Here is a 27,096-nt window from a genome sequence, read left to right as displayed (position 1 = left end):
CCCACCCAAATATTCTCTGATCTCACGGTTGTCCACTATTTTTTTTTCCGATTTGTATAATTCAGAATAGAAGTTTCTTACTGTCTGATATACTCCCACCCCTGGTATTTATTAAGGAATAATTCACTTACACCCAAGTCTTTGTATATGGGTCAGGTGTACAAAGATCGGCAGGTACTGCCAAAATTCTGGGATCTCTGGCCCAGTTACAGGGATTTTTTATTTTCCGCAGTTTGGGTCCCAATTTTTAGTTCATAAGCGCACCCCCGCCCTTACCTGTATTGAATTTCAGGTATATTTAGAATGTGTTGGGGTCTTAGGATGGACCTGAACGTTTCGGCACCCGTTAGATTGGGGCAGCTGATGAGGGCGGGGTCTTGTCTATGCTTCGTTCATGTTTGGCTTCCTGTCACCCTAAGAGGAAGGAGCTTTGGGGGTTTTCAAAAGGCGGACATAAAACAGACGGGTCCAGCTCCTCCGGGAGGCAGTGTCTGAATTATTGACCTTAATCACTGATTCATTGAATTTACTGATATTTGTGTTACTGGTGATTTATAAAAGTGCCCTAATGGCTGCTTCACGTGAGGGGGACATGGTCAGAGTGTTTTAGACTGTTTTGCCTTTTTCTGCACAATTTTTGGTGCAGTTATTACATTTGTCTCAAACTTCTTTGTTTCTTTCAAAATGTCTCCAGTAAGGACTTCACCATTGTCTCCGGGATCTTCTCTGTGATCTGAGAACATTATCTCCATTTCCTGTACATTATAATAAAAAGGCAAAGACTCATCGGAGCGAGAATTTATTATTTATTTTCCATCTCTGTGACTTTTGGTCCCTGCAGTTACATCGCATTGTGGTCCGGACATTGTACGAGCCGAGACTTTATGCGCAGAGATGACGCCCGGAACCTTCTGGCACCTTCTCTCCGTCTCGTTCCATTATTGGTCACAATTTACTTTGTAGGGGAAGAATTTGAGACAAATTTGGTGCAAAACTAAATCCATCATAAATCACAAGCCAAAAAAAAAAAAAAAACAGGCGCAAAAATAGGCGAAGCTGAGACCCCCCATGAGTAATGTCCCCCAGGGTGTTCTGCTGGTGCCCTCCAGTCTGGTCCCTGCAGGAGATTCCTGGTCTACATGGAGGACTCAATGGCGGCATAATCATCATCCTGTGAGGACAATTCATGAGAAGTGGACATCATCACTCCACCGAGATGAACCTGTGCAGGTGTGTTTGTGTCACATCTTCTCGCGATGATATTTAGGTCTGAATTGGAGGGTGGAGATACGTGGGCCATGATAATACTGGCGATGTCCAGGCCAGGGATGTTCTTTTTCTTTGGCTTTGGTCCACTATTCTTGTATATCTGGAAGTGAAGGTTTCAGGAGGTGATGCCATCATAACCCTGAATCCCACACTTCTTCCCGGCTATACGGCAACCAAATGTAATGGCCTCCTCCATCGTCTGACCTGGAAGAGCAAAACCAAGAACCAACAGTAAACAAACATGGCCAGGGCGAAGAACATGGTGGAATCTGTCCTGTAGACTGGCGATGAGGTCCTCTATTGGCCACCATGGTGCACATGACTTCAGTAGTATCGGCCACCATGGAGCACATCACTTCAGTAGTATCTGCCACCATGGGGCACATCACTTCAGTAGTATCGGCCACCATGGTGCACATCACTTCAGTAGTATCGGCCACCATGGTGCACATCACTTCAGTAGTATCGGCCACCATGGTGCACATCACTTCAGTAGTATCGGCCACCATGGTGCACATCACTTCAGTAGTATCGGCCACCATGGTGCACATCACTTCAGTAGTATCGGCCACCATGGGGCACATCACTTCAGTAGTATCGGCCACCGTGGTGCACATCACTTCAGTAGTATCGGCCACCGTGGTGCACATCACTTCAGTAGTATCGGCCACCGTGGTGCACATCACTTCAGTAGTATCGGCCACCGTGGTGCACATCACTTCAGTAGTATCGGCCACCTTGGTGCACATCACTTCAGTAGTATCGGCCACCGTGGTGCACGTCACTTCAGTAGTATCGGCCACCGTGGTGCACATCACTTCAGTAGTATCGGCCACCGTGGTGCACATCACTTCAGTAGTATCGGCCACCGTGGTGCACATCACTTCAGTAGTATCGGCCACCGTGGTGCACATCACTTCAGTAGTATCGGCCACCGTGGTGCACATCACTTCAGTAGTATCGGCCACCGTGGTGCACATCACTTCAGTAGTATCGGCCACCGTGGTGCACATCACTTCAGTAGTATCGGCCACCATGGTGCACATCACTTCAGTAGTATCGGCCACCGTGGTGCACATCACTTCAGTAGTATCGGCCACCGTGGTGCACATCACTTCAGTAGTATCGGCCACCGTGGTGCACATCACTTCAGTAGTATCGGCCACCATGGTGCACATCACTTCAGTAGTATCGGCCACCGTGGTGCACATCACTTCAGTAGTATCGGCCACCGTGGTGCACATCACTTCAGTAGTATCGGCCACCGTGGTGCACATCACTTCAGTAGTATCGGCCACCGTGGTGCACATCACTTCAGTAGTATCGGCCACCGTGGTGCACGTCACTTCAGTAGTATCGGCCACCGTGGTGCACGTCACTTCAGTAGTATCGGCCACCGTGGTGCACATCACTTCAGTAGTATCGGCCACCGTGCTGCACGTCACTTCAGTAGTATCGGCCACCATGGTGCACGTCACTTCCGTAGTATCGGCCACCATGGTGCACATCACTTCAGTAGTATCGGCCACCATGGGGCACATCACTTCAGTAGTATCGGCCACCATGGGGCACATCACTTCAGTAGTATCGGCCACCATGGTGCACATCACTTCAGTAGTATCGGCCACCATGGTGCACATCACTTCAGTAGTATCGGCCACCATGGTGCACATCACTTCAGTAGTATCGGCCACCATGGTGCACGTCACTTCAGTAGTATCGGCCACCATGGGGCACATCACTTCAGTAGTATCGGCCACCATGGGGCACATCACTTCAGTAGTATCGGCCACCATGGGGCACATCACTTCAGTAGTATCGGCCACCATGGTGCACATCACTTCAGTAGTATCGGCCACCATGGGGCACATCACTTCAGTAGTATCGGCCACCATGGTGCACATCACTTCAGTAGTATCGGCCACCATGGTGCACATCGCTTCAGTAGTATCGGCCACCATGGTGCACATCACTTCAGTAGTATCGGCCACCGTGCTGCACATCACTTCAGTAGTATCGGCCACCATGGTGCACATCACTTCAGTAGTATCGGCCACCGTGGTGCACATCACTTCAGTAGTATCGGCCACCGTGCTGCACATCACTTCAGTAGTATCGGCCACCATGGTGCACATCACTTCAGTAGTATCGGCCACCATGGGGCACATCACTTCAGTAGTATCGGCCACCATGGTGCACATCACTTCAGTAGTATCGGCCACCATGGTGCACATCGCTTCAGTAGTATCGGCCACCATGGTGCACATCACTTCAGTAGTATCGGCCACCATGGTGCACATCACTTCAGTAGTATTGGCCACCATGGGGCACATCACTTCAGTAGTATCGGCCACCAGGATATTTCACGTTAACACATACATCACGGGTGTCTGGGGGGACCTGGTGGGGCAGACTTACCTTTAGACAGTGCATAGATTACAGAAGCATTAAAAGTGTCTCCTGCACCAAGTGTGTCTACAATTTTGTCTGGAGGAAAGGAAGGAGAATGGAGGACGCGTCCGTCTGGTCCTAGAGCATCAGCTCCATGTTCAGCCCAAGCACAGACCAGAAAAGCCCTGAAGAGAGACAATCCAGAGAACATCCTGGGAATGGATGAAGGACAACCATGGGGGGAAGACATGATGTGACCCACAGGTGTCCTATGTGAAGGATCAGCACTAAGGGGTCAATGTCCCATCAGGGTCAACCCCCCCCCCCCCGCATTGGATGAATTAATAAGTAGGGTCTATGAGGAAACACAGAAGGTAAGGTGTAAAAGACTAAACTTGGTGGACACCACAATAACCTGAGACCCCCGAGGCTCCGCCCCTCTTCATGTCTATACTACGTACAAGGTGCTCCTTACATGTAGAAGATGATAACTGGCTGCTCACCCTTTCTTCACACGTGGGTACAGGCCACGGACGGCCTCAGAAGACGAGGTGAACCCAAAATGTTTGGCAACATCTTTACTAACAAACACCTACAGGAAATATAAACATCATAAATAAAGAGCACCCAACCCCCCCCTCCCCAAAATACTGGGGCAAGGAATGAGGGAAGAGAATCATCCACCGATTATAATGGCTTCATATCAGTTACCAAACAATGAAGACCCCCCCGCACCAACATCTTCATGACCACAGGACCTACACGACACAGAACCCCTCCTCACCATATGGTCAGTAACCTCCTCCTCACCCTATGGTCAGTAACCTCCTCCTCACCCTATGGTCAGTAACCTCCTCCTCACCCTATGGTCAGTAACCTCCTCCTCACCCTATGGTCAGTAACCTCCTCCTCACCCTATGGTCAGTAACCTCCTCCTCACCCTATGGTCAGTAACCTCCTCCTCACCCTATGGTCAGTAACCTCCTCCTCACCCTATGGTCAGTAACCTCCTCCTCACCCTAAGGTCAGTAACCTCCTCCTCACCCTATGGTCAGTAACCTCCTCCTCACCAGTTCTCTCCTCTCTATGGTCAGTAACCTCCTCCTTACTAGTTCTCTCCTCTCTATGGTCGGTAACCTCCTCCTTACCAGTTCTCTCCTCTCTATGGTCAGTAACCTCCTCCTCCTTACCAGTTCTCTCCTCTCTATGGTCAGTAACCTCCTCCTTACCAGTTCTCTCCTCTCTATGGTCAGTAACCTCCTCCTTACCAGTTCTCTCCTCTCTATGGTCGGTAACCTCCTCCTTACTAGTTCTCTCCTCTCTATGGTCGGTAACCTCCTCCTCCTTACCAGTTCTCTCCTCTCTATGGTCAGTAACCTCCTCCTCCATACCAGTTCTCTCCTCTCTATGGTCAGTAACCTCCTCCTTACCAGTTCTCTCCTCTCTATGGTCAGTAACCTCCTCCTCACCAGTTCTCTCCTCTCTATGGTCAGTAACCTCCTCCTTACCAGTTCTCTCCTCTCTATGGTCAGTAACCTCCTCCTTACCAGTTCTCTCCTCTCTATGGTCGGTAACCTCCTCCTTACTAGTTCTCTCCTCTCTATGGTCGGTAACCTCCTCCTTACTAGTTCTCTCCTCTCTATGGTCGGTAACCTCCTCCTTACTAGTTCTCTCCTCTCTATGGTCGGTAACCTCCTCCTTACCAGATCTCTCCTCTCTATGGTCAGTAACCTGCTCCTCCTTACCAGTTCTCTCCTCTCTATGGTCGGTGACCTCCTCCTTACCAGTTCTCTCCTCTCTATGGTCAGTAACCTCCTCCTCACCAGGTCTCTCCTCTCTATGGTCAGTGACCTCCTCCTCACCAGTTCTCTCCTCTCTATGGTCAGTAACCTCCTCCTCCTTACCAGTTCTCTCCTCTCTATGGTCAGTAACCTCCTCCTTACCAGTTCTCTCCTCTCTATGGTCAGTAACCTCCTCCTCCTTACCAGTTCTCTCCTCTCTATGGTCAGTAACCTCCTCCTTACCAGTTCTCTCCTCTCTATGGTCAGTAACCTCCTCCTTACCAGTTCTCTCCTCTCTATGGTCGGTAACCTCCTCCTCCTTACCAGTTCTCTCCTCTCTATGGTCAGTAACCTCCTCCTTACCAGTTCTCTCCTCTCTATGGTCAGTAACCTCCTCCTTACCAGTTCTCTCCTCTCTATGGTCAGTAACCTCCTCCTTACCAGTTCTCTCCTCTCTATGGTCGGTAACCTCCTCCTTACCAGTTCTCTCCTCTCTATGGTCAGGAACCTCCTCCTTACCAGTTCTCTCCTCTTTATGGTCAGTAACCTCATCCTTACTAGTTCTCTCCTCTCTATGGTCGGTAACCTCCTCCTTACCAGTTCTCTCCTCTTTATGGTCAGTAACCTCCTCCTTACCAGTTCTCTCCTCTCTATGGTCAGTAACCTCCTCCTTACCAGTTCTCTCCTCTCTATGGTCAGTAACCTCCTCCTTACCAGTTCTCTCCTCTTTATGGTCAGTAACCTCATCCTTACTAGTTCTCTCCTCTCTATGGTCAGTAACCTCCTCCTTACCAGTTCTCTCCTCTTTATGGTCAGTAACCTCCTCCTTACTAGTTCTCTCCTCTCTATGGTCGGTAACCTCCTCCTTACCAGTTCTCTCCTCTCTATGGTCAGTAACCTCCTCCTTACCAGTTCTCTCCTCTCTATGGTCAGTAACCTCCTCCTTACCAGTTCTCTCCTCTCTATGGTCGGTAACCTCCTCCTTACCAGTTCTCTCCTCTCTATGGTCAGTAACCTCCTCCTTACCAGTTCTCTCCTCTCTATGGTCAGTAACCTCCTCCTTACCAGTTCTCTCCTCTCTATGGTCAGTAACCTCCTCCTTACCAGTTCTCTCCTCTCTATGGTCGGTAACCTCCTCCTTACCAGTTCTCTCCTCTCTATGGTCAGTAACCTCCTCCTTACCAGTTCTCTCCTCTTTATGGTCAGTAACCTCCTCCTTACTAGTTCTCTCCTCTCTATGGTCGGTAACCTCCTCCTTACTAGTTCTCTCCTCTCTATGGTCGGTAACCTCCTCCTTACCAGATCTCTCCTCTCTATGGTCAGTAACCTGCTCCTCCTTACCAGTTCTCTCCTCTCTATGGTCGGTGACCTCCTCCTTACCAGTTCTCTCCTCTCTATGGTCAGTAACCTCCTCCTCACCAGGTCTCTCCTCTCTATGGTCAGTGACCTCCTCCTCACCAGTTCTCTCCTCTCTATGGTCAGTAACCTCCTCCTTACCAGTTCTCTCCTCTCTATGGTCGGTAACCTCCTCCTTACCAGTTCTCTCCTCTCTATGGTCAGTAACCTCCTCCTTACCAGTTCTCTCCTCTCTATGGTCAGTAACCTCCTCCTCCTTACCAGTTCTCTCCTCTCTATGGTCAGTAACCTCCTCCTTACCAGTTCTCTCCTCTCTATGGTCAGTAATCTCCTCCTTACCAGTTCTCTCCTCTCTATGGTCGGTAACCTCCTCCTCCTTACCAGTTCTCTCCTCTCTATGGTCAGTAACCTCCTCCTTACCAGTTCTCTCCTCTCTATGGTCAGTAACCTCCTGCTTACCAGTTCTCTCCTCTCTATGGTCAGTAACCTCCTCCTTACCAGTTCTCTCCTCTCTATGGTCAGTAACCTCCTCCTTACCAGTTCTCTCCTCTCTATGGTCAGTAACCTCCTCCTTACCAGTTCTCTCCTCTTTATGGTCAGTAACCTCATCCTTACTAGTTCTCTCCTCTCTATGGTCAGTAACCTCCTCCTTACCAGTTCTCTCCTCTCTATGGTCAGTAACCTCCTCCTTACCAGTTCTCTCCTCTCTATGGTCGGTAACCTCCTCCTTACCAGTTCTCTCCTCTCTATGGTCAGTAACCTCCTCCTTACCAGTTCTCTCCTCTTTATGGTCAGTAACCTCATCCTTACTAGTTCTCTCCTCTATATGGTCGGTGACCTCCTCCTTACCAGTTCTCTCCTCTCTATGGTCAGTGACCTCCTCCTCACCAGTTCTCTCCTCTCTATGGTCAGTAACCTGCTCCTCCTTACCAGTTCTCTCCTCTCTATGGTCGGTGACCTCCTCCTTACCAGTTCTCTCCTCTCTATGGTCAGTAACCTCCTCCTTACCAGTTCTCTCCTCTCTATGGTCAGTGACCTCCTCCTTACCAGTTCTCTCCTCTCTATGGTCAGTAACCTCCTCCTTACCAGTTCTCTCCTCTCTATGGTCAGTAACCTCCTCCTTACCAGTTCTCTCCTCTCTATGGTCAGTAACCTCCTCCTTACCAGTTCTCTCCTCTCTATGGTCAGTAACCTCCTCCTTACCAGTTCTCTGCTCTCTATGGTCAGTAACCTCCTCCTTACCAGTTCTCTCCTCTCTATGGTCAGTAACCTCCTCCTTACCAGTTCTCTCCTCTCTATGGTCAGTAACCTCCTCCTCCTTACCAGTTCTCTCCTCTCTATGGTCAGTAACCTCCTCCTCCTTACCAGTTCTCTCCTCTCTATGGTCAGTAACCTCCTCCTTACCAGTTCTCTCCTCTCTATGGTCAGTAACCTCCTCCTCCTCACCAGTTCTCTCCTCTCTATGGTCAGTAACCTCCTCCTTACCAGTTCTCTCCTCTCTATGGTCAGTAACCTCCTCCTCACCAATTCTCTCCTCTCTATGGTCAGTAACCTCCTCCTTACCAGTTCTCTCCTCTCTATGGTCAGTAACCTCCTCCTTACCCTATGGTCAGTAACCTCCTCCTCCTTACCAGTTCTCTCCTCTCTATGGTCGGTAACCTCCTCCTTACCAGTTCTCTCCTCTCTATGGTCAGTAACCTCCTCCTTACCAGTTCTCTCCTCTCAATGTTCAGTAACCTCCTCCTTACCAGTTCTCTCCTCTCTATGGTCAGTAACCTCCTCCTTACCAGTTCTCTCCTCTCTATGGTCAGTAACCTCCTCCTTACCAGTTCTCTCCTCTCTATGGTCGGTAACCTCCTCCTTACCAGTTCTCTCCTCTCTATGGTCAGTAACCTCCTCCTTACCAGTTCTCTCCTCTCAATGTTCAGTAACCTCCTCCTTACTAGTTCTCTCCTCTCTATGGTCAGTAACCTGCTCCTTACCAGTTCTCTCCTCTCTATGGTCGGTAACCTCCTCCTTACCAGTTCTCTCCTCTCTATGGTCAGTAACCTCCTCCTTACCAGTTCTCTCCTCTCAATGTTCAGTAACCTCCTCCTTACTAGTTCTCTCCTCTCTATGGTCGGTAACCTCCTCCTTACCAGTTCTCTCCTCTCTATGGTCAGTAACCTCCTCCTTACCAGTTCTCTCCTCTCTATGGTCAGTAACCTCCTCCTTACCAGTTCTCTCCTCTCTATGGTCAGTAACCTCCTCCTTACCAGTTCTCTCCTCTCTATGGTCAGTAACCTCCTCCTTACCCTATGGTCAGTAACCTCCTCCTTACCAGTTCTCTCCTCTCTATGGTCAGTAACCTCCTCCTTACCAGTTCTCTCCTCTCTATGGTCGGTAATCTCCTCCTCACCAGTTCTCTCCTCTCTATGGTCGGTAACCTCCTCCTTACCAGTTCTCTCCTCTCTATGGTCGGTAACCTCCTCCTCCTTACCAGTTCTCTCCTCTCTATGGTCAGTAACCTCCTCCTCCTTACCAGTTCTCTCCTCTCAATGTTCAGTAACCTCCTCCTTACCAGTTCTCTCCTCTCTATGGTCAGTAACCTCCTCCTTACCAGTTCTCTCCTCTCTATGGTCAGTAACCTCCTTCTTACCAGTTCTCTCCTCTCTATGGTCGGTAACCTCCTCCTTACCAGTTCTCTCCTCTCTATGGTCAGTAACCTCCTCCTTACCAGTTCTCTCCTCTCAATGTTCAGTAACCTCCTCCTTACCAGTTCTCTCCTCTCTATGGTCAGTAACCTCCTCCTTACCAGTTCTCTCCTCTCTATGGTCAGTAACCTCCTCCTTACCAGTTCTCTCCTCTCTATGGTCAGTAACCTCCTCCTTACCAGTTCTCTCCTCTCTATGGTCAGTAACCTCCTCCTTACCAGTTCTCTCCTCTCTATGGTCAGTAACCTCCTCCTTACCAGTTCTCTCCTCTCTATGGTCAGTAACCTCCTCCTTACCAGTTCTCTCCTCTCTATGGTCAGTAACCTCCTCCTTACCAGTTCTCTCCTCTCTATGGTTGGTAACCTCCTCCTTACCAGTTCTCTCCTCTCAATGTTCAGTAACCTCCTCCTTACCAGTTCTCTCCTCTCTATGGTCAGTAACCTCCTCCTCCTTACCAGTTCTCTATGGTCAGTAACCTCCTCCTTACCAGTTCTCTCCTCTCTATGGTCAGTAACCTCCTCCTTACCAGATCTCTCCTCTCTATGGTCAGTAACCTCCTCCTCCTCCTTACCAGTTCTCTATGGTCAGTAACCTCCTCCTTACCAGTTCTCTCCTCTCTATGGTCAGTAACCTCCTCCTTACCAGTTCTCTATGGTCAGTGACCTCCTCCTTACCAGTTCTCTCCTCTCTATGGTCAGTAACCTCCTCCTCCTTACCAGTTCTCTCCTCTCTAAGGTCAGTAACCTCCTCCTTACCAGTTCTCTATGGTCAGTGACCTCCTCCTTACCAGTTCTCTCCTCTCTATGGTCAGTAACCTCCTCCTTACCAGTTCTCTCCTCTCTATGGTCAGTAACCTCCTCCTTACCAGTTCTCTCCTCTCTATGGTCAGTGACCTCCTCCTTACCAGTTCTCTCCTCTCTATGGTCAGTAACCTCCTCCTTACCAGTTCTCTCCTCTCAATGTTCAGTAACCTCCTCCTTACCAGTTCTCTCCTCTCTATGGTCAGTAACCTCCTCCTCCTTACCAGTTCTCTCCTCTCTATGGTCAGTAACCTCCTCCTCCTTACCAGTTCTCTCCTCTCTATGGTCAGTAACCTCCTCCTTACCAGTTCTCTCCTCTCTATGGTCAGTAACCTCCTCCTCCTCACCAGTTCTCTCCTCTCTATGGTCAGTAACCTCCTCCTTACCAGTTCTCTCCTCTCTATGGTCAGTAACCTCCTCCTCCTTACCAGTTCTCTCCTCTCTATGGTCAGTAACCTCCTCCTTACCAGTTCTCTCCTCTCTATGGTCAGTAACCTCCTCCTCCTCACCAGTTCTCTCCTCTCTATGGTCAGTAACCTCCTCCTCACCAGTTCTCTTTTCTCTATGGTCAGTAACCTCCTCCTTACCAGTTCTCTCCTCTCTATGGTCAGTGACCTCCTCCTCCTTACCAGTTCTCTCCTCTCTATGGTCAGTAACCTCCTCCTTACCAGTTCTCTCCTCTCTATGGTCAGTAACCTCCTCCTTACCAGTTCTCTCCTCTCTATGGTCAGTAACCTCCTCCTCACCAGTTCTCTCCTCTCTATGGTCAGTGACCTCCTCCTCCTTACCAGTTCTCTTTTCTCTATGGTCAGTAACCTCCTCCTTACTAGTTCTCTTTTCTCTATGGTCAGTAACCTCCTCCTTACCAGTTCTCTCCTCTCTATGGTCAGTGACCTCCTCCTCCTTACCAGTTCTCTCCTCTCTATGGTCAGTAACCTCCTCCTTACCAGTTCTCTCCTCTCTATGGTCAGTAACCTCCTCCTTACCAGTTCTCTCCTCTCTATGGTCAGTAACCTCCTCCTTACCAGTTCTCTCCTCTCTATGGTCAGTAACCTCCTCCTCACCAATTCTCTCCTCTCTATGGTCAGTGACCTCCTCCTCCTTACCAGTTCTCTCCTCTCTATGGTCAGTAACCTCCTCCTCCTCACCAGTTCTCTCCTCTCTATGGTCAGTAACCTCCTCCTCACCAGTTCTCTTTTCTCTATGGTCAGTAACCTCCTCCTTACCAGTTCTCTCCTCTCTATGGTCAGTGACCTCCTCCTCCTTACCAGTTCTCTCCTCTCTATGGTCAGTAACCTCCTCCTTACCAGTTCTCTCCTCTCTATGGTCAGTAACCTCCTCCTTACCAGTTCTCTCCTCTCTATGGTCAGTAACCTCCTCCTCACCAGTTCTCTCCTCTCTATGGTCGGTAACCTCCTCCTCCTTACCAGTACTCTCCTCTCTATGGTCAGTAACCTGCTCCTCACCAGTTCTCTCCTCTCTATGGTCAGTAACCTGCTCCTCACCAGTTCTCTCCTCTCTATGGTCGGTAACCTCCTCCTCCTTACCAGTTCTCTCCTCTCTATGGTCAGTAACCTCCTCCTTACCAGTTCTCTCCTCTCTATGGTCAGTAACCTCCTCCTTACCAGTTCTCTCCTCTCTATGGTCAGTGACCTCCTCCTCCTTACCAGTTCTCTCCTCTCTATGGTCAGTGACCTCCTCCTTACCAGTTCTCTCCTCTCTATGGTCAGTAACCTCCTCCTTACCAGTTCTCTCCTCTCTATGGTCAGTAACCTCCTCCTTACCAGTTCTCTCCTCTCTATGGTCAGTAACCTCCTCCTTACCAGTTCTCTCCTCTCTATGGTCAGTAACCTCCTCCTTACCAGTTCTCTCCTCTCTATGGTCAGTAACCTCCTCCTCCTTACCAGTTCTCTCCTCTCAATGTTCAGTAACCTCCTCCTTACCAGTTCTCTCCTCTCTATGGTCGGTAATCTCCTCCTTACCAGTTCTCTCCTCTCTATGGTCAGTGACCTCCTCCTTACCAGTTCTCTCCTCTCTATGGTCAGTAACCTCGTCCTCACCAGTTCTCTCCTCTCTATGGTCGGTAACCTCCTCCTTACCAGTTCTCTCCTCTCTATGGTCAGTAACCTCCTCCTCACCAGTTCTCTCCTCTCTAAGGTCAGTAACCTCCTCCTTACCAGTTCTCTCCTCTCTATGGTCAGTGACCTCCTCCTTACCAGTCCTCTCCTCTCTATGGTCGGTAACCTCCTCCTTACCAGATCTCTCCTCTCTATGGTCAGTGACCTCCTCCTTACCAGTTCTCTCCTCTCTATGGTCAGTGACCTCCTCCTCACCAGTCCTCTCCTCTCTATGGTCAGTAACCTCCTCCTCACCAGTCCTCTCCTCTCTATGGTCAGTAACCTCCTCCTCACCAGTCCTCTCCTCTCTATGGTCAGTAACCTCCTCCTTACTAGTTCTCTCCTCTCTATGGTCAGTAACCTCCTCCTCACCAGTCCTCTCCTCTCTATGGTCAGTAACCTCCTCCTCACCAGTCCTCCCCTCTCTATGGTCAGTAACCTCCTCCTCACCAGTTCTCTCCTCTCTATGGTCAGTAACCTCCTCCTTACCAGTTCTCTCCTCTTTATGGTCAGTAACCTCCTCCTTACCAGTTCTCTCCTCTCTATGGTCAGTAACCTCCTCCTTACCAGTTCTCTCCTCTCTATGGTCAGTAACCTCCTCCTTACCAGTTCTCTCCTCTCTATGGTCGGTAACCTCCTCCTTACCAGTTCTCTCCTCTCTATGGTCAGTAACCTCCTCCTTACCAGTTCTCTCCTCTCTATGGTCAGTAACTTCCTCCTTACCAGTTCTCTCCTCTCTATGGTCAGTAACCTCCTCCTTACCAGTTCTCTCCTCTGTATGGTCAGTAACCTCCTCCTTACCAGTTCTCTCCTCTCTATGGTCAGTGACCTCCTCCTTACCAGTCCTCTCCTCTCTATGGTCAGTAACCTCCTCCTTACCAGTTCTCTCCTCTTTATGGTCAGTAACCTCCTCCTTACCAGTTCTCTCCTCTCTATGGTCAGTAACCTCCTCCTTACCAGTTCTCTCCTCTCTATGGTCAGTAACCTCCTCCTTACTAGTTCTCTCCTCTCTATGGTCGGTAACCTCCTCCTTACTAGTTCTCTCCTCTCTATGGTCAGTAACCTCCTCCTTACCAGTTCTCTCCTCTCTATGGTCAGTAACCCCCTCCTTACCAGTTCTCTCCTCTCTATGGTCAGTAACCTCCTCCTTACCAGTCCTCTCCTCTCTATGGTCAGTAACCTCCTCCTTACCAGTTCTCTCCTCTCTATGGTCAGTAACCTCCTCCTCACCAGTTCTCTCCTCTCTATGGTCAGTAACCTCCTCCTTACCAGTTCTCTCCTCTGTATGGTCAGTAACCTCCTCCTTACCAGTTCTCTCCTCTCTATGGTCAGTGACCTCCTCCTTACCAGTCCTCTCCTCTCTATGGTCAGTAACCTCCTCCTTACCAGTTCTCTCCTCTCTATGGTCAGTAACCTCCTCCTTACCAGTTCTCTCCTCTCTATGGTCAGTAACCTCCTCCTTACTAGTTCTCTCCTCTCTATGGTCGGTAACCTCCTCCTTACTAGTTCTCTCCTCTCTATGGTCAGTAACCTCCTCCTTACCAGTTCTCTCCTCTCTATGGTCAGTAACCCCCTCCTTACCAGTTCTCTCCTCTCTATGGTCAGTAACCTCCTCCTTACCAGTCCTCTCCTCTCTATAATCAGTGACCTCCTCCTTACCAGTCCTCTCCTCTCTATGGTCAGTAACCTCCTCCTTACCAGTTCTCTCCTCTCTATGGTCAGTGACCTCCTCCTTACCAGTCCTCTCCTCTCTATGGTCGGTAACCTCCTCCTTACCAGTTCTCTCCTCTCTATGGTCAGTAACCTCCTCCTCCTTACCAGTTCTCTCCTCTCTATGGTCAGTAACCTCCTCCTTACCAGTTCTCTCCTCTCTATGGTCAGTGACCTCCTCCTTACCAGTTCTCTCCTCTCTATGGTCAGTAACCTCCTCCTCACCCTATGGTCAGTAACCTCCTCCTCACCAGTTCTCTCCTCTCTATGGTCAGTAACCTCCTCCTCACCCTATGGTCAGTAACCTCCTCCTCACCAGTTCTCTCCTCTCTATGGTCAGTAACCTCCTCCTTACCAGTCCTCTCCTCTCTATAATCAGTGACCTCCTCCTTACCAGTCCTCTCCTCTCTATGGTCAGTAACCTCCTCCTTACCAGTTCTCTCCTCTCTATGGTCAGTGACCTCCTCCTTACCAGTCCTCTCCTCTCTATGGTCGGTAACCTCCTCCTTACCAGTTCTCTCCTCTCTATGGTCAGTGACCTCCTCCTTACCAGTCCTCTCCTCTCTATGGTCAGTAACCCCCTCCTTACCAGTTCTCTCCTCTCTATGGTCAGTAACCTCCTCCTTACCAGTCCTCTCCTCTCTATAATCAGTGACCTCCTCCTTACCAGTCCTCTCCTCTCTATGGTCAGTAACCTCCTCCTTACCAGTTCTCTCCTCTCTATGGTCAGTGACCTCCTCCTTACCAGTCCTCTCCTCTCTATGGTCGGTAACCTCCTCCTTACCAGTTCTCTCCTCTCTATGGTCAGTAACCTCCTCCTCCTTACCAGTTCTCTCCTCTCTATGGTCAGTAACCTCCTCCTTACCAGTTCTCTCCTCTCTATGGTCAGTGACCTCCTCCTTACCAGTTCTCTCCTCTCTATGGTCAGTAACCTCCTCCTCACCCTATGGTCAGTAACCTCCTCCTCACCAGTTCTCTCCTCTCTATGGTCAGTAACCTCCTCCTCACCCTATGGTCAGTAACCTCCTCCTCACCAGTTCTCTCCTCTCTATGGTCAGTAACCTCCTCCTTACCAGTCCTCTCCTCTCTATAATCAGTGACCTCCTCCTTACCAGTCCTCTCCTCTCTATGGTCAGTAACCTCCTCCTTACCAGTTCTCTCCTCTCTATGGTCAGTGACCTCCTCCTTACCAGTCCTCTCCTCTCTATGGTCGGTAACCTCCTCCTTACCAGTTCTCTCCTCTCTATGGTCAGTAACCTCCTCCTCCTTACCAGTTCTCTCCTCTCTATGGTCAGTAACCTCCTCCTTACCAGTTCTCTCCTCTCTATGGTCAGTGACCTCCTCCTTACCAGTTCTCTCCTCTCTATGGTCAGTAACCTCCTCCTCACCCTATGGTCAGTAACCTCCTCCTCACCAGTTCTCTCCTCTCTATGGTCAGTAACCTCCTCCTCACCCTATGGTCAGTAACCTCCTCCTCACCAGTTCTCTCCTCTCTATGGTCAGTGACCTCCTCCTTACCAGTCCTCTCCTCTCTATGGTCAGTGACCTCCTCCTTACTAGTTCTCTCCTCTATATGGTCGGTGACCTCCTCCTTACCAGTCCTCTCCTCTCTATAATCAGTGACCTCCTCCTTACCAGTCCTCTCCTCTCTATGGTCAGTAACCTCCTCCTTACCAGTTCTCTCCTCTCTATGGTCAGTGACCTCCTCCTTACCAGTCCTCTCCTCTCTATGGTCGGTAACCTCCTCCTCACCAGTTCTCTCCTCTCTATGGTCAGTAACCTCCTCCTTACCAGTTCTCTCCTCTCTATGGTCAGTGACCTCCTCCTTACCAGTTCTCTCCTCTCTATGGTCAGTAACCTCCTCCTCCTTACCAGTTCTCTCCTCTCTATGGTCAGTAACCTCCTCCTTACCAGTTCTCTCCTCTCTATGGTCAGTGACCTCCTCCTTACCAGTTCTCTCCTCTCTATGGTCAGTAACCTCCTCCTCACCCTATGGTCAGTAACCTCCTCCTCACCAGTTCTCTCCTCTCTATGGTCAGTAACCTCCTCCTTACCAGTTCTCTCCTCTCTATGGTCAGTACCCTCCTCCTTACCAGTTCTCTCCTCTCTATGGTCAGTAATCTCCTCCTTACCAGTTCTCTCCTCTCTATGGTCAGTAACCTCCTCCTTACCAGTTCTCTCCTCTCTATGGTCAGTAACCTCCTCCTTACCAGTTCTCCCCTCTCTATGGTCAGTAACCTCCTCCTCACCAGTCCTCTCCTCTCTATGGTCGGTAACCTCCTCCTTACCAGTTCTCTCCTCTCTATGGTCGGTAACCTCCTCCTTACCAGTTCTCTCCTCTCTATGGTCGGTAATCTCCTCCTTACCAGTTCTCTCCTCTCTATGGTCAGTACCCTCCTCCTTACCAGTTCTCTCCTCTCTATGGTCAGTAATCTCCTCCTTACCAGTTCTCTCCTCTCTATGGTCAGTAACCTCCTCCTTACCAGTTCTCTCCTCTCTATGGTCAGTAACCTCCTCCTTACCAGTTCTCCCCTCTCTATGGTCAGTAACCTCCTCCTCACCAGTCCTCTCCTCTCTATGGTCGGTAACCTCCTCCTTACCAGTTCTCTCCTCTCTATGGTCGGTAACCTCCTCCTTACCAGTTCTCTCCTCTCTATGGTCGGTAATCTCCTCCTTACCAGTTCTCTCCTCTCTATGGTCAGTAACCTCCTCCTTACCAGTTCTCTCCTCTCTATGGTCAGTAACCTCCTCCTTACCAGTTCTCTCCTCTCTATGGTCAGTAACCTCCTCCTCACCAGTTCTCTCCTCTCTATGGTCGGTGACCTCCTCCTCACCAGTTCTCTCCTCTCTATGGTCGGTAATCTCCTCCTTACCAGTTCTCTCCTCTCTATGGTCAGTAACCTCCTCCTCACCAGTTCTCTCCTCTCTATGGTCGGTAACCTCCTCCTCACCAGTTCTCTCCTCTCTATGGTCAGTAACCTCCTCCTCACCAGTTCTCTCCTCTCTATGGTCAGTAACCTCCTCCTTACCAGTTCTCTCCTCTCTATGGTCAGTAACCTCCTCCTCACCAGTCCTCTCCTCTCTATGGTCAGTGACCTCCTCCTCACCAGTTCTCTCCTCTCTATGGTCAGTAACCTCCTCCTCACCAGTTCTCTCCTCTCTATGGTCAGTAACCTCCTCCTCCTTACCAGTTCTCTCCTCTCTATGGTCGGTAACCTCCTCCTCCTTACCAGTTCTCTCCTCTCTATGATCAGTGACCTCCTCCTTACCAGTTCTCTCCTCTCTATGGTCAGTGACCTCCTCCTTACCAGTTCTCTCCTCTCTATGGTCAGTAACCTCCTCCTTACCAGTTCTAGAGAGGAGAGAACTGGTAAGGAGGAGGTTACTGACCATAGAGAGGAGAGAACTGGTAAGGAGGAGGTTACTGACCATAGAGAGGAGAGAACTGGTAAGGAGGAGGAGGTTACTGACCATAGAGAGGAGAGAACTGGTAAGGAGGAGGAGGTTACTGACCATAGAGAGGAGAGAACTGGTGAGGAGGAGGTTACTGACCATAGAGAGGAGAGAACTGGTAAGGAGGAGGTTACTGACCATAGAGAGGAGAGAACTGGTAAGGAGGAGGTTACTGACCATAGAGAGGAGAGAACTGGTGAGGAGGAGGTTACTGACCATAGAGAGGAGAGAACTGGTAAGGAGGAGGTTACTGACCATAGAGAGGAGAGAACTGGTAAGGAGGAGGTTACTGACCATAGAGAGGAGAGAACTAATAAGGAGGAGGTTACTGACCATAGAGAGGAGAGAACTGGTAAGGAGGAGGTTACTGACCATAGAGAGGAGAGAACTGGTGAGGAGGAGGTTACTGACCATAGAGAGGAGAGAACTGGTAAGGAGGAGGTTACTGACCATAGAGAGGAGAGAACTGGTGAGGAGGAGGTTACTGACCATAGAGAGGAGAGAACTGGTGAGGAGGAGGTTACTGACCATAGAGAGGAGAGAACTGGTAAGGAGGAGGTCACTGACCATAGAGAGGAGAGAACTGGTGAGGAGGAGGTTACTGACCATAGAGAGGAGAGAACTGGTAAGGAGGAGGTTACTGACCATAGAGAGGAGAGAACTGGTAAGGAGGAGGTTACTGACCATAGAGAGGAGAGAACTGGTAAGGAGGAGGTCACTGACCATAGAGAGGAGAGAACTGGTGAGGAGGAGGTTACTGACCATAGAGAGGAGAGAACTGGTGAGGAGGAGGTTACTGACCATAGAGAGGAGAGAACTGGTAAGGAGGAGGAGGTTACTGACCATAGAGAGGAGAGAACTGGTAAGGAGGAGGAGGTTACTGACCATAGAGAGGAGAGAACTGGTAAGGAGGAGCAGGTTACTGACCATAGAGAGGAGAGAACTGGTGAGGAGGAGGTTACTGACCATAGAGAGGAGAGAACTGGTAAGGAGGAGCAGGTTACTGACCATAGAGAGGAGAGAACTGGTAAGGAGGAGGTTACTGACCATAGAGAGGAGAGAACTGGTAAGGAGGAGGTTACTGACCATAGAGAGGAGAGAACTGGTGAGGAGGAGGTTACTGACCATAGAGAGGAGAGAACTGGTAAGGAGGAGGAGGTTACTGACCATAGAGAGGAGAGAACTGGTAAGGAGGAGGTTACTGACCATAGAGAGGAGAGAACTGGTAAGGAGGAGGAGGTTACTGACCATAGAGAGGAGAGAACTGGTAAGGAGGAGGAGGTTACTGACCATAGAGAGGAGAGAACTGGTAAGGAGGAGCAGGTTACTGACCATAGAGAGGAGAGAACTGGTGAGGAGGAGGTTACTGACCATAGAGAGGAGAGAACTGGTAAGGAGGAGCAGGTTACTGACCATAGAGAGGAGAGAACTGGTAAGGAGGAGGTTACTGACCATAGAGAGGAGAGAACTGGTAAGGAGGAGGTTACTGACCATAGAGAGGAGAGAACTGGTGAGGAGGAGGTTACTGACCATAGAGAGGAGAGAACTGGTAAGGAGGAGGAGGTTACTGACCATAGAGAGGAGAGAACTGGTAAGGAGGAGGTTACTGACCATAGAGAGGAGAGAACTGGTAAGGAGGAGGAGGTTACTGACCATAGAGAGGAGTGGTATTAGGCGAGTCCCGAGGGATGAAGAAGTTTGCGGACCGGCGCTTCTATTTCCAATGATATAACGCACAACTGTATGCGTTTAAGTTAAAATCTTTATTGCATAAAACTCGCGACGCGTTTCTGCTCCGGACTGGAGCCTTCGTCAGGCATAAGGTGACAAACATAAAATGACACCAGTTCTCCTCACCTCCTCACCAGTTCTCTCCTCTCTATGGTCAGTAACCTCCTCACCAGTTCTCTCCTCTCTATGGTCAGTAACCTCCTCCTTACCAGTTCTCTCCTCTCTATGGTCAGTAACCTCCTCCTCCTTACCAGTTCTCTCCTCTCTATGGTCAGTAACCTCCTCCTTACCAGTTCTCTCCTCTCTATGGTCAGTAACCTCCTCCTTACCAGTTCTCTCCTCTCTATGGTCAGTAACCTCCTCCTTACCAGTTCTCTCCTGTCTATGGTCAGTAACCTCCTCCTCACCAGTTCTCTCCTCTCTATGGTCAGTAACCTCCTCCTCACCAGTTCTCTCCTCTCTATGGTCAGTAACCTCCTCACCAGTTCTCTCCTCTCTATGGTCAGTAACCTCCTCCTTACCAGTTCTCTCCTCTCTATGGTCAGTAACCTCCTCCTCCTTACCAGTTCTCTCCTCTCTATGGTCAGTAACCTCCTCCTTACCAGTTCTCTCCTCTCTATGGTCAGTAACCTCCTCCTTACCAGTTCTCTCCTCTCTATGGTCAGTAACCTCCTCCTCACCAGTTCTCTCCTCTCTATGGTCAGTGACCTCCTCCTCCTTACCAGTTCTCTCCTCTCTATGGTCAGTAACCTCCTCCTCCTCACCAGTTCTCTCCTCTCTATGGTCAGTAACCTCCTCCTCCTCACCAGTTCTCTCCTCTCTATGGTCAGTAACCTCCTCCTCACCAGTTCTCTCCTCTCTATGGTCAGTGACCTCCTCCTTACCAGTTCTCTCCTCTCTATGGTCAGTAACCTCCTCCTCACCAGTTCTCTCCTCTCTATGGTCAGTAACCTCCTCCTCCTTACCAGTTCTCTCCTCTCTATGGTCAGTAACCTCCTCCTTACCAGTTCTCTCCTCTCTATGGTCAGTAACCTCCTCCTCACCAGTTCTCTCCTCTCTATGGTCAGTGACCTCCTCCTCCTTACCAGTTCTCTCCTCTCTATGGTCAGTAACCTCCTCCTTACCAGTTCTCTCCTCTCTATGGTCAGTAACCTCCTCCTTACCAGTTCTCTCCTCTCTATGGTCAGTAACCTCCTCCTCCTTACCAGTTCTCTCCTCTCTATGGTCAGTAACCTCCTCCTTACCAGTTCTCTCCTCTCTATGGTCAGTAACCTGCTCCTCCTTACCAGTTCTCTCCTCTCTATGGTCGGTAACCTCCTCCTCACCAGTTCTCTCCTCTCTATGGTCAGTAACCTCCTCCTCACCAGTTCTCTCCTCTCTAAGGTCAGTAACCTCCTCCTCACCAGTTCTCTCCTCTCTATGGTCAGTAACCTCCTCCTTACCAGTTCTCTCCTCTCTATGGTCAGTAACCTCCTCCTCACCAGTTCTCTCCTCTCTATGGTCAGTAACCTCCTCCTTACCAGTTCTCTCCTCTCTATGGTCAGTAACCTCCTCCTCACCAGTTCTCTCCTCTCTATGGTCGGTAACCTCCTCCTTACCAGTTCTCTCCTCTCTATGGTCAGTAACCTCCTCCTTACCAGTTCTCTCCTCTCTATGGTCAGTAACCTGCTCCTCCTTACCAGTTCTCTCCTCTCTTTGGTCAGTAACTTTACTCTATCAGTATTGGATTCTGACCCGTTACTCACCACTTCTCCATACTGGAATAATTGGTAGAGCTCCTCGCGCTCCTTTTCTATCTCTACAGAGATGTTGATGCGCTGCTCCTTCTGGCAGCTCTGGTTATATTCTTCTACTCTTTGGATCATCTTTACTTGTTCATCTGCGTTCCTCCCCTGTAAAGATGAAGAGTGATCAGTACCTGCCCCATCCCCCCACAGGCTCCTGCCATTGTATGAGAGGCCGGGCCGGTCCGATACTATAGTGCGCTGTAGGTTCTTTCAGACTTTAACAAAATGTATTTAATATTAAATATCAAAAGAACAAAATAACCCAAAGCAGATGGGTAATGATAGCACAGCGAGATCATGTGACTATACAGGAAGGGCCACCAAATTTACTATTTTACCTCTAGGAACCTCAGCTAAAAAAAATGCATGAGGATAATACAATAAATCACACGGTTTTACCATCACCGCCAGGACATATTGGGGCAGATTTACTTACCCGGTCCATTCGCGATCCAGCGGTGCGTTCTCTGCGGTGGATTCGGGTCTTCCGGCGAATCACTAAGGCAGTTCCTCCGACGTCCACCAGGTGTCGCTGCTGCGCTGAAGTCCACGAAGGTCCGCCGGAGTTCACGATCCGTTGCTGGGTGCAGGTAAGCACATGACCCGCAACACTTTTTTTTTTTTTAAATACGGCGGTTTTTCCGAATCCGTCGGGTTTTCGTTCGACCACGCCCCCGATTTCCGTTGCGTGCATGCCGAGGCCGATGCGCCACAAGCCGATCGCATGCGCCAAAAACCCGGGGCAATTCAGGGAAAATCAGCGCAAAACTGAAAAATTCGGGTAACCCACCATAAAAACGCGATTCGGGCCCTTAGTAAATGACCCCCATTATGTGGTGTCTCTCCGGATACATAGAGCGACCATACAAACGTATCTCCCCCTACATAAAAACAAGGAGGACTCATCCTTCTCCCACGTGGACAGGTTCCTCATCAGAAGCTCAACAACCATGTACTTGCATCGGCTGTCCAGCCAATCAGTGCTCACCCACATCCTTATAGCCCACTATGTGCAGGGTGTGTACTATGTGCAGGGGTCCTGTGTACTATGTGCAGTGTCCTGTGTACTATGTGCAGTGTGTACTATGTGCAGTGTGTACTATGTGCAGGGGTCCTGTGTACTATGTGCAGTGTGTACTATGTGCAGGGGTCCTGTGTACTATGTGCAGTGTGTACTATGTGCAGGGTGTCCTGTGTGCTATGTGCAGGGGTCCTGTGTACTATGTGCAGTGTGTACTATGTGCAGTGTGTACTATGTGCAGTGTCCTGTGTACTATGTGCAGTGTCCTGTGTACTATGTGCAGGGTCCTGTGTACTATGTGCAGTGTCCTGTGTACTATGTGCAGGGTCCTGTGTACTATGTGCAGGGTCCTGTGTACTATGTGCAGGGTCCTGTGTACTATGTGCAGGGTCCTGTGTACTATGTGCAGAGTCCTGTGTACTATGTGCAGGGTCCTGTGTACTATGGGCAGTGTCCTGTGTACTATGTGCAGGGTCCTGTGTACTATGTGCAGTGTCCTGTGTACTATGTGCAGGGTCCTGTGTACTATGTGCAGTGTCCTGTGTGCTATGTGCAGAGTCCTGTGTACTATGTGCAGGGTCCTGTGTACTATGTGCAGGGTCCTGTGTACTATAGGCAGTGTCTGTGTACTATGTGCACTGTCCTGTGTAGTGTGCAGTGTCCTGTGTAGTGTGCAGTGTCCTGTGTACTATGTGCAGGGTCCTGTGTACTATGTGCAGGGTCCTGTGTACTATGTGCAGTGTGTACTATGTGCAGGGTCCTGTGTACTATGTGCAGTGTGTACTATGTGCAGTGTCCTGTGTACTATGTGCAGAGTCCTGTGTACTATGTGCAGTGTGTACTATGTGCAGGGGTCCTGTGTACTATGTGCAGTGTGTACTATGTGCAGAGTCCTGTGTACTATGTGCAGTGTGTACTATGTGCAGGGGTCCTGTGTACTATGTGCAGTGTGTACTATGTGCAGGGTCCTGTGTACTATGTGCAGGGGTCCTGTGTACTATGTGCAGGGGTCCTGTGTACTATGTGCAGGGGTCCTGTGTACTATGTGCAGGGGTCCTGTGTACTATGTGCAGGGGTCCTGTGTACTATGTGCAGAGTCCTGTGTACTATGTGCAGGGTCCTGTGTACTATGTGCAGTGTGTACTATGTACAGGGTCCTGTGTACTATGTGCAGGGGTCCTGTGTACTATGTGCAGGGGTCCTGTGTACTATGTGCAGGGGTCCTGTGTACTATGTGCAGGGGTCCTGTGTACTATGTGCAGAGTCCTGTGTACTATGTGCAGGGTCCTGTGTACTATGTGCAGTGTGTACTATGTGCAGGGTCCTGTGTACTATGTGCAGTGTGTACTATGTGCAGTGTCCTGTGTACTATGTGCAGGGTCCTGTGTACTATGTGCAGAGTCCTGTGTACTATGTGCAGAGTCCTGTGTACTATGTGCAGAGTCCTGTGTACTATGTGCAGTGTGTGCTATGTGCAGTGTCCTGTGTACTATGTGCAGGGACCTGTGTACTATGTGCAGTGTCTTGTGTACTATGTGCAGGGTCCTGTGTACTATGTGCAGGGGTCCTGTGTACTATGTGCAGGGGTCCTGTGTACTATGTGCAGGGGTCCTGTGTACTATGTGCAGGGGGGTGTACTATGTGCAGGGGGTGTACTATGTGCAGGGGGTACTATGTGCAGTGTCCTGTGTACTATGGGCAGTGTGTACTATGTGCAGGGTCCTGTGTACTATGTGCAGGGGGGTGTACTATGTGCAGGGGGTGTACTATGTGCAGGGGGTACTATGTGCAGTGTCCTGTGTACTATGGGCAGTGTGTACTATGTGCAGTGTCCTGTGTACTATGTGCAGTGTCCTGTGTACTATGTGCAGTGTCCTGTGTACTATGTGCAGTGTCCTGTGTGCTATTTGCAGTGTCCTGTGTACTATGTGCAGTGTCCTGTGTACTATGTGCAGTGTCCTGTGTACTATGTGCAGTGTCCTGTGTACTATGTGCAGGGGTCCTGTGTGCTATGTGCAGGGGTCCTGTGTGCTATGTGCAGGGGTCCTGTGTGCTATGTGCAGGGGTCCTGTGTGCTATGTGCAGTGTCCTGTGTACTATGTGCAGGGTGTCCTGTGTGCTATGTGCAGTGTCCTGTGTACTATGTGCAGTGTCCTGTGTACTATGTGCAGGGTCATGTGTGCTATGTGCAGGGGTCCTGTGTGCTATGTGCAGGGTACTGTGTGCTATGTGCAGGGTCCTGTGTGCTATGTGCAGGGTCCTGTGTACTATGTGCAGGGTCCTGTGTGCTATGTGCAGGGGTCCTGTGTACTATGTGCAGGGTCCTGTGTACTATGTGCAGGGTCCTGTGTACTATGTGCAGGGTCCTGTGTACTATGTGCAGTGTCCTGTGTACTATGTGCAGGGTCCTGTGTGCTATGTGCAGGGTCCTGTGTACTATGTGCAGGGTCATGTGTGCTATGTGCAGGGGTCCTGTGTGCTATGTGCAGGGTGTCCTGTGTGCTTTGTGCAGGGTGTCCTGTGTGCTATGTGCAGGGTACTGTGTACTATGTGCAGTGCCCTGTGTCCTATGTGCAGTGTCCTGTGTACTATGTGCAGGGTCCTGTGTGCTATGTGCAGGGGTCCTGTGTACTATGTGCAGGGTCCTGTGTACTATGTGCAGGGTCCTGTGTGCTATGTGCAGAGTGTCCTGTGTACTATGTGCAGGGTCCTGTGTACTATGTGCAGGGTCCTGTGTACCATGTGCAGGGTCCTGTGTACTATGTGCAGGGTCCTGTGTACTATGTGCAGGGTCCTGTGTGCTATGTGCAGAGTGTCCTGTGTACTATGTGCAGTGTCCTGTGTACTATGTGCAGGGTCCTGTGTACTATGTGCAGGGTCCTGTGTACTATGTGCAGGGTCCTGTGTACTATGTGCAGTGTCCTGTGTACTATGTGCACTGTCCTGTGTAGTGTGCAGGGGGCTCCACGACCCTCAGGTAATGTACTGTATATAGTATTGGATTAATATGGAGGGAATTAGGGATTTATAGATTGGGTCTTGGGCCCTGGTTCTGGTATGAGCCTAGCAGCGCTCCATAGTATATATATATATACACCTCCTTTGTCTCTTACCTCCCAGTGAATCCACTTGTATTGAGTCAGATCTACTTTCTGGAAGTCATCGGCCGTTACATCAGGAAGATTTCTACAAGGGGGAAAAGTCCATAATTCAGCGCTGACCACAACATGGAATAACGTAAGGAAATTGGAGAGAGGAGGATTTCACATCATTTTCTCCCATAGAGAGAATGGAGAGGTCTGTAATTTGTAGTGTAGGTCCCTCTGTTTTACTTCTCCATACGGGTTATTTCGGGCCTGTTGCTGGGTGACATTGACTTTCAGCTCCTTCAAAGATTTTTGGATTGGGTTCAGGTCTGGAGACTGGCTTGGCCTTTCCCAGAAATGCTTCTTCTGGAGCTACTCCTTAGTTGTCCTGCTATAATTTTCAGGTGATTGCCCTTCTAAAAGGCCCAGCCATGACCCATCTTTATGCTCAAAATCCCAGCCAAGACCCATCTTCATGCTGGAGACCCAACCATGACCCATCTACATGTTGGAAGACCCCGCCATGATTCATCTATATGTTGGAAGACCCCGCCATGGTTCATCTTCATGTTGGAAGACCCCATCATGACCCATCTTCATGTTGAAAGACCCCATCATGACCCATCTTCATGTTGGAAGACCCCACCATGACCCATCTTCATGTTGGAAGACCCCACCATGATTCATCTTCATGTTGGAAGACCCCGCCATGACCCATCTACATGTTGGAAAAACCCCACAATGATTCATCTTCATGTTGGAAGACCCCCGCCATGATTCATCTTCATGTTGGAAGACCCCATCATGATTCATCTTCAGGTTGGAAGACCCCACAATGATTCATCTTCATGTTGGAAGACCCCGCCATGACCCATCTTCATGTTGGAAGACCCCCGCCATGATTCATCTTCATGTTGGAAGACCCCGCCATGACCCATCTTCATGTTGGAAGACCCCCGCCATGATTCATCTTCATGTTGGAAGACCCCCGCCATGATTCATCTTCAGGTTGGAAGACCCCGCCATGGTTCATCTTCATGTTGGAAGACCCCTTCATGACCCATCTTCATGTTGGAAGACCCCCGTCATGACCCATCTTCATGTTGGAAGACCCCGTCATGACCCATCTTCATGTTGGAAGACCCCGCCATGATTCACCTTCATGTTGGAAGACCCCGCCATGATTCACCTTCATGTTGGAAGACCCCGCCATGATTCATCTTCATGTTGGAAGACCCTTGCATGATTCATCTCCATGTTGGGAGACCCCGTCGTGACCCATCTTCATGTTGGAAGACCTAGTCGTGACCCATCTTCATGTTGGAAGACCCTTGCATGAGTCATCTTTATGTTGGAAGACCCCATCATGACGCATCTTCAAGTTGGAAGACCCCGTCATGACCCATCTTCATGTTGGAAGACCCCGTCATGACCCATCTTCATGTTGGAAGACCCCACCATGATACATCTTCATGTTGGAAGACCCAGCCATGATTCATCTTCATGTTGGAAGACCCCGCCATGATTCATCTTCATGTTGGAAGACCCCCGCCATGATTCATCTTCATGTTGGAAGACCCCGTCATGATTCATCTTCATGTTGGCAGACCCCGTCATGGTTCATCTTTATTTTGGAAGACCCCGCCATGATTCATTTTCATGTTGGAAGACCCTGTCATGATTCATCTTCATGTTGGAAGACCCCGCCATGACCCATCTTCATGTTGGAAGACCCCCGCCATGATTCATCTTCATGTTGGAAGACCCCCGCCATGATTCATCTTCAGGTTGGAAGACCCCGCCATGGTTCATCTTCATGTTGGAAGACCCCTTCATGACCCATCTTCATGTTGGAAGACCCCCGTCATGACCCATCTTCATGTTGGAAGACCCCGTCATGA

General features: G+C 49.8%; 1 protein-coding gene across 4 annotated transcripts in view; it reads right to left on the bottom strand.

Moving 5' to 3' along the window:
* Positions 1-783: 783 nt before the first annotated feature.
* KHK (ketohexokinase) overlaps positions 784-27,096 on the bottom strand; it is a 67,303-nt gene continuing 40,990 nt past the window's right edge. For all 4 annotated transcript variants that reach the window (XM_072144050.1, XM_072144052.1, XM_072144051.1 and 1 more), the window contains 5 exons: positions 25,223-25,295; positions 21,047-21,193; positions 4,164-4,252; positions 3,688-3,845; positions 784-1,473 (listed from right to left, as the gene is read on the bottom strand). In XM_072144050.1, the coding sequence (XP_072000151.1) occupies positions 1,385-1,473; positions 3,688-3,845; positions 4,164-4,252; positions 21,047-21,193; positions 25,223-25,295 (556 nt within the window). In that variant the 3' untranslated portion in view covers positions 784-1,384. The remainder of the gene's footprint in view (positions 1,474-3,687; positions 3,846-4,163; positions 4,253-21,046; positions 21,194-25,222; positions 25,296-27,096) is intronic.

The sequence above is a fragment of the Engystomops pustulosus genome, chromosome 3 (assembly GCF_040894005.1).
Source record: "Engystomops pustulosus chromosome 3, aEngPut4.maternal, whole genome shotgun sequence".
Taxonomy (NCBI): Eukaryota; Metazoa; Chordata; class Amphibia; order Anura; family Leptodactylidae; genus Engystomops; species Engystomops pustulosus.
Note: the sequence above shows the minus strand (reverse complement) of the source record. Positions and strands in the feature narration are given on the sequence as shown.